At 33.4% G+C, this 13214-nt stretch overlaps 2 protein-coding genes and 1 non-coding gene across 3 annotated transcripts; all 3 read right to left on the bottom strand.

Annotated features, from left to right (window-relative positions):
- Positions 1-1833: 1833 nt before the first annotated feature.
- MOS4 (modifier of snc1,4) lies at positions 1834-5318 on the bottom strand. The gene is made up of 6 exons (XM_047306123.2): positions 4987-5318; positions 4575-4750; positions 3583-3666; positions 2646-2715; positions 2432-2565; positions 1834-2357 (listed from the first exon to the last, which is right to left on the bottom strand). Exons 1-6 carry the CDS (start codon positions 5221-5223, stop codon positions 2300-2302), a joined length of 759 nt encoding a protein of 252 aa, XP_047162079.1. The 5' UTR covers positions 5224-5318; the 3' UTR covers positions 1834-2299.
- A 163-nt stretch (positions 5319-5481) lies between these two features.
- On the bottom strand, positions 5482-5553 carry TRNAQ-UUG (transfer RNA glutamine (anticodon UUG)). The gene has a single exon. It is a non-coding gene; the product is annotated as a tRNA-Gln (tRNA).
- Positions 5554-7677: 2124 nt separating this feature from the next.
- Positions 7678-12083, bottom strand: PEX3 (peroxin 3). The gene is made up of 7 exons (XM_047306125.2): positions 11788-12083; positions 11318-11479; positions 10969-11165; positions 10724-10854; positions 9581-9708; positions 8799-9017; positions 7678-8239 (listed from the first exon to the last, which is right to left on the bottom strand). Exons 1-7 carry the CDS (start codon positions 11799-11801, stop codon positions 7981-7983), a joined length of 1110 nt encoding a protein of 369 aa, XP_047162081.2. The 5' UTR covers positions 11802-12083; the 3' UTR covers positions 7678-7980.
- Between the last annotated feature and the right edge of the window lie 1131 nt (positions 12084-13214).

Genomic DNA, 13214 nt, shown 5'->3' with positions numbered 1-13214 from the left:
CTTGAGTTTTTATCAATTTGATTTTATAATCTTGATTTTGGTTAGATCTGAGTTTGAAGTAACATGATCTATGTTCGGATACTTAGATTTGATAACTGCGATGTTCACAAAATAAATATTGTTTGGACGATATTAATTGAAATCTTTTTTAATTGAATAGATATGATTTAGTTTTTTAATATACAAAGGGTTTTTCCTTTGAATGCGCCGATTAAATAATGAAATGACGCTTATGCAGTGAAGTAATTATACTACTTAATTTTAAATAACAAATATGATAACAAATTGTTGGTCCTCGTGTTATTGAACTTATTTCCTTAAACAAAGTTTCTAATTCGAGAATTATGTCGAGGAGAATTTTACTAAAGGTAGATAACCAAGTCTAATAACAAAATAATGGTCATTGGTGAAATTAGTTGATATTCTTTATCAAGAATATGATTACCCAATTGCAATATTATGTTGGTAATAGGAAAGAAATTGAGTTCGTATCTTTTTAATTAAAGTTTATGGTTTGAGCATTATGGACAGGATAAATATGATTAAATGAGAATATTTCACTAAAAGAGTCAATAATGTTCTGATAAAGTTAATTATGAAAAAAGATATTAGTATGTCATGTTTTTAACACGTTGTGAATCAAATCCACTTTTATACGTATGATTTTATTTATTTTTAATTCGAATTCGATTGAAATTTCCCCTTGGACTCTGTTGTCTTTTTTATTTTTCTTTTATCACAAATACAATGAAGTCTTAGAAAAAAAGTGACATCAAAAGACTACACATAAGATTAGCATGGTTTAAATCATTGTTGATAATTGTATCGAAATTAAGAATAGAACAAATTATACAAATTGTGGAATGACAGGTACATCTAATGTTTTCCCATTTCCTTTTTGGTGGTACTTTGATTTTTGCAATGGTTTTTTGGCAGAATATATTTACCAATTTGGTCTGTACCCAATTTTGTAAATGGGTGATAAAATCACGTGTGACCATAAAACTCAATAGATTTTTATAAAGATACAATCTTATAATCACAAATTTACCTTTCATTCAATTAAAATAATTTTATTATTTATAACTTTACAGTTAATTGTATACATTTTTTCAAATATTTTTTATTTAAATATATTATTTATAAGCATTAATCTTTTAATTTAAAATAACCGTTTCTAGTGTTGTTTTCTAATTTATTTTAATAACTATAAATTTTTTAATTAAAAAGCAATGCCCCTAATTCTTAACTAAAAACATAGAATGATAGTGTAATAATCCTTACGTCTTATCTTTACAAAATTATTTTTTTTTATCTCTTAAAATTATATTACATTACATTAGTATACATTTGTAAAATTATATTGTTTTAACATAATAGAAATGAATTATATGCCTCCCACGGATATTATAGAAGTGTATACACTCAGTTTTCTTTTAATAAGACTTATTTGCAGATAATATCTATTACCTTGTACTATTTGACATTTAAATAAAATATATAAATTAATTTTCAAAATTTGTACTATTCCTTAATATTCATCTGTATAGTCTAAATTTCAGTTTTGAAAATAATCTATTTCTTTCAAGATTTCAGTCATCCTAATTTGGTAGAATTTTATTCTCTATATGTAAAAAAAATCACAATTTCGATACAACCTTTACCTGTCTAAACGTTCATTTAATTTACTTTTATATTTTAATCAATTAAATAGTTTTTCACTGACCCCTTAAACTGATATGTTAATCGACTGTTCAACTGAACCAAAATAAAAATACAATTAAATTTACACTAGAAATTAAAATTACAATTTTTCTAAACTAAAAAGCAAGATAGCATAAAAAAGGAAAATTATAGATCGCAAATCAAGAATTTATTACAGTATCACCTTTGGTAGTACCATTCTTCCCTTACCAATGGGTGAACGAAATCAAGATTTGTCTCACCTCAAGAACAAGAAGTATCCCAACATGTCAGGTTGCTGATGGAATTAAGTTTGTATATCACCAAAACAATCAGGCTGCCTGTGATTTGATAATGTAATAAAGGTGGGAAGGGTAAAGTACTAGTTTCATTATATAGATTGAATTTTGAATAAAAATTCAACTCCTTGAAGCCCCCCAAAAAAAACACAGGTTTCCATTAAAAAAACATTTCATCATATCGTTTTGGGGTGAGCGCATTTGTAACTTTTTCATAATATCGAACTAAACATTAAGAGGTACAATAACAGTTAAAATCAAGTTTAGAGCTGAACAAATTCCTTACAGATACAAAACTAGATGAGGACATCCGAATCTCATAATTCGGAATTCGGCAGTTGACCATTTTCTGTGACAGTTTCCAAATTCCAGCCTCTGAAAAAATAAACCAATTAACACCAAAACTAGAGGAAATAAGCCAAGAAAACCAGAATTTTTGTAGTAGTCACCTTTCTGCTGCTTCACTTTTCAGTTCATTTATGCTGTTTACAACTGAAGCACAAGCAGCATTGATATCTATATTCTTCTGACAGAGCTCCTTCCATTGCATGGACAATGCATTAAGCTCATACGCTGTGTTTTGCTGACAAAAATTTTAAGAATAACAGGTTAGCAGAAATTTGACAAGTCAAAACGGACAGAAGAGTGGTAAATGATAATTACCTGATGATATTTCCTTTCACGATTTACTTTTTCTATCTTTTCATTTTGTTCTTGTGCTAATTTCTGCATTCTAGAAAAAAATAACACAACTATAACCGTTGCTGTACGAAATACAAAATATGCAGGCAAACAACATGTGCTATTAAGCACAGCTGCTCCGGCAACATCTTTTTGATCTATTATTTACACTGGTTCACGTGATTTATGCATGTATCGAGAGAGTATTTATCGTGAGAGATGAGAAGAACAACGGTAGAGTAGACACTGATAAGTTTTACATTAACGGTTAAGATTGATTTTTCACTTAAGCTTTATATTAATTAATCCAGATTAGCTCCCCAACCTTCACTTTTGAGTGCCCGTGTCTTGTAAAAATATACCAGTAACAATCTAAAGAAATGGCCAGTTCAAATTAAATTGAACAAATATGAAGCACAGAACTAGGAAATACTTTAAACCAGAGTTTACTAATTTACTAAATCTGTAAAAATATACATTTATACAAAACAGAGGTATGAAAGGTTTCTAGAGAAACCAATCAGAAAAATATTTCACCTAGGAATCTTAATCATAGGAATGAAAAAATATTGTCTGAACCAAATCAATATGAAGGAACTTGGGGGTACATCATCAAGCAAAACGAAACATCCATTCCCCAAAATTCAATTGCAAGAACCAAATCAATATAAAAGCTAATTTTCTCTGCTGGAGGCAAGAAATTTAAGTTGAAAATTACAAGTGCCAAGCCATATGGACCAAGGCAGGTCTGTCCCGATGACAACAACTAGATTTTTAAACATACATGAGGCAAGCAAGAAATGCAGAGGCACTGGTGTTACAAGCCAGTGACAACAAAATGGAATGATGCCTGAGAGGTAGCAACTGTATAATTCAAAACAAAATCTAAACATGAACCACGTTTATTCAATTAACAAACCTTGATAAGTATACTTCCAATCGCTGGTTGTGTAGTTTCCATGTATCAGGGCCGTATTTTAACATCAACTCCAAATTTTCCATCCTGCATATCAAGTTATCAACCAATAAAACAATTGCAAACAACTTCCTACGGTAAGCTATTAAAAATACTTCATAAGGCATAACAGACCTAACTTGAGATAGAAAATACAGTAATTATTTCCTCTCCCAAAGAACTGAGATGCCCAAAGTGGCCGCGATGGACTGGCATGGAAAACTTACATTGTCACTACCATCTTATGGTGCCCAGCCACAACTCCACTACCGATTTCTGCCTTGGCCAATTGTTTATAACATTGCACTAAATATTTCTTAGGACACGAGTGACTATTCTTCATTGAGATTATCACAAAGATGAAGGTTCTGCCATCTTCATGTAGCGCTCTCATTGCATTCCTTAAGTATATCCATTTATTTGTATTTCTTCATTATTCTTGTTTGTTTTTTCTCATATTTCTGCCAATGACATGCCATCAATCATGTCTTTGTATATGATTTAGTTTGTTTAATCCTTTTTCATCACTTGGATACAAACCTTCAAACTTATAAGGACTAAATCCACTGACAAGTTTCTTTGAATTTTCCTTCATATCTTGTTTGTTAAGAAAATTAAATCAAATTCCATAAAAAGTACTTAGTTCAAGCTAAATACAACTAGACTCCTTATCAGTGAGGAGGTCATTAAGTTCCACATAACAAAGAGGCTACAACTGGGAGACCTACGGCAGTGAACTCCGTTTTGTATCCTTTGATTGAAACAATTAGATACATAATAGTTTGAGAGCTATCTCTTGTCCAAACATATAGCACGGAACACTAAGTGCCAGAAAAAAAGCGCTAGAAAACACTATTTATTAGCACTTAAACAAATTTTCAATGTAAAGAACACTAAGGTTTGAGAATAACAGCATGTAATCTAGGGTTTTTATTTAACATTGAATTGTAACACACCTCATCATCTGGTACTGCAGTAGGCGTTGAGCCCTATGAAGAGCCTGCTTCCAAGCAGTTTCATCGTTCCTTTTATTCGCCGGCGGCATTTCCAATTCGTAGCGAGACCTATCAAGAGCAACGGGAGGCCTTCCAGCTCTCACGCGTTCGTACTCTCTTGCAATCATCGGGTAGTTCTGCAATAGCACAATCACACTCACAAAAGAACTAGGGCAAAGACATTCTTCACGAACTCCAACTTCAGCGAATGTATTTCAACAGTGATTTACTTATCTCATGCGGACAATATTTTAAATTAAATTGCGCAGAAAACACTAAAAAATAAATAACAGTAAGGTTAGGAATCGAAATTGCGAGTGTTATATCTCATCTTAAACTTCCAAAAAATAAAGTGAATAGAGAAAAGGAGAACCTCGAAATTGGAGCTGGGAAGAGGAGGGAAATCTTTGAGGAAATCTGTGGGTTTCTTGAAGCTGCGGCGCATCTCATCCTCGACGAGACGGTCAACCTCGAGTTTGACTCTGGGGTCGGCGTAGTCGTCGTCGATGTAAGGTAATGCGTCGATAATTTCGGCGTCCGAGCTGGTAGGTTTACCGTAAGACGGTGGCGCTTCCAGCATTAGAACTTCCCCGTTGCTTCGTTCCGCCATGGTTGCTTTCGCTGTTTTCTGCAAACCACAAAAAGAGAGACGGAGAGACGAGGAGAAAAGGTTTTCCTCTACGCACACCTCTAATCAGTAGTAACACAGTTACGAGAGAAAAGAAGATGAAAAGAAGTCGTTTTGGGCTAGGCCAGTTTACGCATTCAAGTCCAGTGTATTTCTTTATCCACCCCTAATATTTAACCTGCACCCCATATGGTATTTAAAAGACCAAAATACCCTGTATCTTTTATTAAAAAAAGACGTAGGTCCTACCGGGAGTCGAACCCAGGTCGCTGGATTCAAAGTCCAGAGTGCTAACCACTACACCATAGAACCGAGTGTTTTATATTGAATCGGTAAAACCAATTTATTAAAGTAATAGAGGAAACCAGTGCTGCCACATCTCCTATTCTCATGTTTGTACAGTACTATGATTAATTTGATTTCTCCATCAATATATGCATCTAAATAATTAATTTAATATTTATTAATAAATCATTAGAATCATAATGGTTTGAAGTATTATTCACCAGTTTAACTGATATTTTTTGTTGAAGAACTTAATTGACAACCATGTCTTTTACATCCACAATGTTCGGACTTTTACAAACAAGATTTTAGCCACTCGAGACAAATTGAATCCAGTTTTTGCTGAACTTACAAAAGAAAATAAAAATTAAACTGAGTTAATTAATCGGTTCCATTGATTTAACTAAAAAACGAATAATCTTATTTGATCGACAAGAAACCTTTACTGCAGTTGATGCCATCAGTTATAGTTTTATGTCGCAGAAAAAAAAAGGTTTAATACCTCTTTTGGTCCCTCGAAAGGGGGCAAAAGTTCAATGTGGTCCTACCTTTTTTTAGAAGTTCAATGTGGTCCCAACTTTTGTAAAAAGTGTGCAATCAAGTCCTTTTTGGAAACGACGTTGAGTTTTTAACGGAGCAGCTGACAGGGTGGACCGAAGTTAGCTACGTGGCTGTGTGTGGGTAATACGTGGCTGTGAGAGAGTCATATGTAGCTGTGAGAGGGTAAATGTGAGAATATTACTGAAGTTAAGAAATCAGATGTTAGGGTTTGAGTTGCAGAGAAATTGATAATTTGGGATTTATCATCGTGGAAAAAGTGTGTTGAAATCTGAAGCGCGAATTGGATACCGAAAATCTGAAGCTCAAATTGGACCGCGGTGGCGATGAGCTGAAGATATTCTACTTCCTCGAGAAGCTAAAGCGTGAAGCGGCGCGGAGCGGAGGCAGAATCATCACCATGCACGGCAATCACGAAATCATGAACGTTGAGGGCGATTTCCGCTTCGCAACAGAATTCGGCATCGAGGAATTTAGGGTTTGGTGGGAGTGGTTCCAAGTTGGGAACAAAATCAAGAGCCTTTGCCACGGTTTGGAAAAACCGAACGACCCAATGAGAGGCGTTCCCTCGTCGTTCCGAGGAGTGAGGAAAGAGTTCCATGATGGGTTTCGGGCCCGGGTCGCGGCTTTGTGGCCCAATGGCCCAATTGCAAATAGGTTTCTGTCTGAGAACGTCACCGTTTTGGTCGTTGGGGATTCTATTTTCGTGCACAGTGGATGTTGGAAAGGAACCAGGGCTCGGAATGTTGCTTGGGGAACAGGGTGGACCAAAGCAAGTCGAAGTTCAGGCTTAAAGAATGATAGTGGATTGCCTATACCATCATTGATTAGTATGTCATTATTTCCAATCACTCTGTATCATTGTAGACTATTAGTATGTTTGGTTTTGGTTTTGCTTTTGAAGTTACACATCCATATTTCATGTATAAAAAAAATGGAATTATTTAAAATATTTTCAACTCAAGTTCATCACCTTTTACATCTGAAAGGAAACTAACCCTAATCTGATTTGTGGTTTCCAATTCGCGCTTCAGATTTCAACACACTTCCTTCACAATGATAAATCCCAAATTACCAATTTCTCTGCAACTCAAACCCTAACATCTGATTTCTTAACCTCAGTAATATTCTCACATTTACCCTCTCACAGCCACGTATGACCCTCTCACAGCCACGTATTACCCACACACAGCCACGTAGCTAACTTCAGTCCACCCTGTCAGCTGCTCCGTTAAAAACTTAACGCCGTTTCCAAAAAGGACTTGATTGCACACTTTTTACAAAAATTGGGACCACATTGAACTTCTAAAAAAAGGTAGAACCACATTGAACTTTTGCCCCCTTTCGAGGGACCAAAAGAGGTATTAAACCAAAAAAAAAACATAGTCATAGAGTCCATCAATTTCACAGCTCTAGTTACGAAGACAAATCATAAATATTCACTTACCATTTTCCATCAAATGTTACAATTGTTCTACTGCTCTACTTTTGACTTTTTCAGATTTCATAATCAATTCATTCACTTGTATTTTCATATGTTCCCAAATAAAAGGGTATTTCGAAATATGAAAGACAATTCTGAGAAGCAGTGCATGAACAAAGTAAATGATGAAATGATGATGAAAGTCATTTCCCGTGTGTACAGCACTGATAACAAAGCAAGCTGTAGTCCTCAAAAAAGGGTTCCCCAAACGCCAAGTTAGAGCCAAAGGGGGAGCATTATGCATCACTAAATACAACAAATGGGAAATATGACATTGAAAAGATGAAAAGCTAATAATTTAGCTCCTATATCTCTCTCTTTGAACCTCGTCTAATTTTTTGTACATTGTCCGATGCCTTCCATGCAATAAATTTAATCATTTTGGTTTCTTTCATTTGAAACATGAATAATAATCACTGGGCATGTGGCATATTTGCATAGAGGAGTGTGAAAAAAACCTCAACCTCCTGTATATTTCTAATGATTTGGATGAACTGATTTTTGCTGGGTTCTTCAAGGAGCAAAGGACACATCTGTGCAACCTGAGGCAATACTCTGGCCAGTGGCAAGCCCGCAGTTATGCTTCCTCCTTTAAATTTAACCCCCATGAGCTCCACCAGTTTATCCACCACTGCTTGCAGAGATATCTCCACAATGCTTCCAAATTCAGCACTGCAAAACAATGAGAATTATCCATTTGCCATCCTTTGAAAATAATACGTTTGATCTCAATAAATTCTATAAGTACACTTTTCTAACATATTATTTACTACTGTCTGAAATTTGCTGAGAAACACAATTTGGTGGATCCCATTTCTTATGTAATGACTCAACCTATTATTTTGTGATTTCTAATAAATTATAATCATTAACAGTGTTTGTTGGAATGTATGTTAAAGGCTATACAAACTCTATCCCACAATGACTGCAATTTAAGATTTTTTCTCAAACAGATTAAAGATAACAACAAATATGCCACTTTTTTAAACAGTTTTACTAAAATAATTTCGCTCTATCAATAAATGCATTACTTATATTGATTCGTCGAGAGTAATTAATTTGAGGACAAATTAGAAAGAAAAAAAATCGATGCTTCATTGAAAGCTAAGAATGTCAATCAAATGGAATTTTTCCTAAAAAACTAAAATTACATTCATTGTAAAACGTAGGAAGTATGTTCTTAACACACTTCTGATCTCAAATAAAGAATGCTATATACAGAATTTTTTACCTTGATAATACGGCCCGTGCTTCCATCATAAGTTGTTCATACTCGGCCATATCAGATAGCATTGGGTCACTGCTAGAACCTGAGGAATACGGTTTGACATGTTCTGGAATAATATACTTTATCCAATAATTTGGACTCCCCATGCTCATGAAGGTGCTGAGTATCTGCATGACAGTTTCATGGAGTGTTGTGCTGCTGAAGAAAGTACTCAACTGCTTTCTGCACATCGAAATCATCTATAACCGATTTAAAAAGAGTCTTATCATTAATCTATAATATACATATCTAGATTCTATAAATAATGTCAATACTTCCAAGTTCCAACTCAATGAATACCTCTAATGGTTTACTAGTTTCTTTCTCTCTCTATATATTATTCACATATACAAAAGAGATGAAGTGAGGCACAATTTTCGGTGAACTATTTGATTATATATATATTGACTGCTAACTTCAACAGGAGGCTAGTTAAGGGTAGCATTAATGTGATTTTGTCGCTAAACTTTGAATTTACATAGTTAATAACTATTCCAGTTGGTATTATTAACAATATAGATGGCACTTAATCAGAAAATGCAAAACAGATGGAAACTCTCGGTCTCAAATCAGAAACTTAATCAAGAGCAGATTGACAGGTAAGGAAATTTTAAAACAGAGACGTGGATACTAACAAATCCTATGCCGTCATAGAAAAATTATCTGAGATAAGATTTTTAATGCTTGATAGATTCAATTCACAAATTGTTGACCTTCAGCGTTCAAATTAATGTAAGAAGCATCACCCTTTGAGAACTTCTTTTGTTGCAGCCTCCATATCAGAAATCAAGGCAGGCATGCCATGTTGAGAGAGAAAATCAACACTATCTAGAAATTTCTTGTGGTCTTCCCTATCAACCACGTCTACACTTTCCTGTATATAGAGAAAAAGTGAAGAAAACAAAATTATTTCCAGATTCAATGAGCCATGTTATGTGTCAAATCAGTGACAAGTATATTCGAATAGAAGTTGAATTATAGCTCTTTTCTTGTGATTAAAAGTTTATCACAAAGACAACAAACACATTCCCCAAAGAATTTGACTGAAAATAATTGAAATTATAATTTACTCTGATATTTAACCCATGTGCTGGGTCAATCAATAGAACAAAAGCCTCAAAATTGTAACAACAGAACCTAGTCCCAAATCCCTCTCTTCCCCCTGTCACAGAAATAAGTTCATTGTTCAAATACAATCTTAAGATGACAAAAGAGAACCCACAGAACAAAAAATAAAATTCAATAAATAATAGTAGATAATACCCAATGAGGCATTGGGACTGGAGAGCACATTAACATGAATACTTTAACACAGTTAATATAAAAGTACAGGGCGCTGTATATTTCTATCAAATTAAGTTAAATACAAGTAACATATCCAAAGATGTAAAATAATTCTTAAATATGCACATCCTTATGAGTATGGTAATTGGCCTCAAAAGTACACACCGAGAGTAATTTTTAAAATATCTTATATTACATTTTAAACTGACTTCCTTCAATGCCAAAACAGATGTAGATACATTCTTTAGTACTAAGGTGCCACAAGCATATTAACTCACTTTTGGGTAAGAGAAACTGGTAACAACGTGTAGTGTTTCACTTCTCACTCATTCTACGGGCAGACAAACAATGAGAAATCAATTCCATCCCGACAAACCCCTTGGAAGTCCAAAATGATCTAAGGTCAGGCAATCTGTTGGATACAACACAAATATTATGTGTGATGCCACAAATCCTTTAATAGAGAATGGCATGGCATGGGTTTCTTCATTCTACATACATGCACAAAGCATCCAATAAGACACAACCAACACCAATCAATCTTTGACAAGAGCCTGAAAAACTCATCATGCAAAAAAAGAAAGAAGAAACACGGTTGTTCTTACCAATAAATCAGAGATTCCAAGGCTTCGTGCTGTATCAATGTATAGATGCCTTCCTAGTATATTGACTTGAACTTTCGTATATAAGCTAAGCATTGTTGTAGCCCATACTGACAATGTCATCCTTGTAAAACCTATAAAAAAAAGCACAGATGTTTATTTTTAAGCAGTTTATTATCGCATCCAGGTGAATTAACACCACAAAGTTATAGGTATAACAATCGCGGAATCCAAGACCAGATTCATACTTAGAATTTTGAGTCTACTCCATAAATCTAGTTTCTCTGATTGCGTTAAGCTGTTTGGCTGACCCTTTCCTTGTATTAGCCTTTCAAGAAGATGAGAAAGATCCAACTCTTCAGTGATCCGAAAATTTAAGTCGTGCATAGCATGAGGCAATGTTACATCAGAGATCCTCTGAATATTCTCAAAGTGAGCTTGCATCCTATCATTGTCAATAAAACAATAAAAGGCACGCCATCAGCATTTCTTTTCTCTAGCCAGGGGTAGAAATTGATGATCACAAAAAAAACATATATAATTTATCTAATCTACGCAAAAAGGCATGAAACACAGAAGGTAGATATTTCACTCAACTGAGCCTTCATAAGCTCCTCAGTTTCCCTCTGAGCTGCGACTTCTCTTTCAAGTTCCTGAACCCCATGCCTGTGAGCACCATAGAGTTTATACAAAAGGTACCCACTTCCCAAAACTCCAACAGTGTAGAAAACCTTCCTCCTATGCCGTCTCCAAAAATCCCTGAGTCACAATAATCAAAATATTTAACAGACAAACCCCCAGAATAATGCAGAAACACGCATAGAGGACAATCACGGAGATGCAGCCAATTAAAGACACCCTCACCATTTTGATCACAATCCAATAACAACAACAATACATACAAAAAAAATCACCCCATGTTTACAATTTCAGTCTCAGAAATCAAATTGGGGTCAAACATTAAAAGAGGAGCTAGAAAAAGAATGTCACACTGAGAGCAAAGTTTTGCGAAAGGGAACTACAGAGACGGACCCAGATAAGGGATTGCATCAAAGTTGGAGACTTACCTCACAGAAAGCATTCTGAAGATACAGGGTAGACCGATATTCTACGGTCAGTCTCAAAACCCACGTTAACAACGAAGCATGAGAATACAACACAGAGAGACCAAGAAAATATAAGAAGAAAAAATGCAAAGAAAGCAAGTAGGTGGTGCTGTGGCACAAATAGTGAGACAAAAAAGGGCTAAAAACTGAAAAGGAGTGTCTTTGAGGAGGATTGTAGCCTTGGGTAGCTAGCTCAACCTCGAACACTCAGAAATGAATTTGGGGAATGGGGGTGTAGGTTTCCCCCATTTGTTGCTGGAAACAATCAAAACCAAAACAATATTATTAATAACATTGATAAATATAAAGAAAAAAGATAAATTTTCAACAACCACCACATTGTTTTTTTATAAATATATTAATGTAAAAATGGTATCCTAATTGATTTTATAAATTACTTATAAAATATATTTTGTAAGAATACAGTGATTTAATTTATATATATACACACTAGAGAGAGAAAATTTATGATTAGGTTTTTGTAACTGGATTTATAATTTTTAGAAAATTAGAAGAGTTTAAAGGATTTCATGTATTTAAAAAAAATCATATATATTTTTACATTTTTGTAAAACCTTTTTAGAATAAAATGTTTATATATGTGAAAGTATGTGAATCAATGCTTAAACAAACATTTAACGTTAAATTATTATATTATTATTAAAATAATAAATAATTTTGAAAAGAAATGTGCATAAGAAAGATAGTTTGGAATAAGTTCACTGTCTTCATATGAAACAAAAGTATAGATTAATAAAAACAATAACAAATATAGTTATTTGGTTTTTGTGAAGTGGTGATTTTGATCGTGTAAAAGTTGAAGAATAATTGATTATGTGAAAATGAAAACCCAAAGCATTTTTCATAACCGATTCCATAAAAGGAGAATTGATTATGTAAAAATGGAAACCGATTTCTTCTTTATGCAAATCGATTCTAAGCCTTTTCAAATATCTAAAACTATTTTGATGCACCAAGTAACGAGTGTCATACCACAGTTACTTTATAATAAATTCAGTATAGTTGTCAAGAAACATCATAAAAACAATGAAAAAACAAGGTGATGGTAACTCATAGACTCATAATTATTATTATAATTATTTTATGAATAATAATAATAATCAATTATATTTTTGATTTTTTTAATAATAATTTTTTATTTTTATTTTAACATACTTTTAATATTTATATTTAAATATATATTACATTTATTTTTTAAAAAAATAAGATAGTAATGATTTAATTTTATTTATTAAAATATTTTTGTAATCTATCGTATCCAATGTATCATACATAATATTTTACAAATTTTTATCTCAAACTTATTCCAATCATCCTATTTTTTCTAATCCAAACAACTTTACATCAATTTCATTTTCCTTAAAAAT

Source organism: Vigna umbellata, chromosome 1 (genome assembly GCF_029865625.1).
Source record: "Vigna umbellata cultivar VRB3 chromosome 1, Vumbellata_1.0, whole genome shotgun sequence".
NCBI lineage: Eukaryota > Viridiplantae > Streptophyta > Magnoliopsida > Fabales > Fabaceae > Vigna > Vigna umbellata.
Note: the sequence above shows the minus strand (reverse complement) of the source record. Positions and strands in the feature narration are given on the sequence as shown.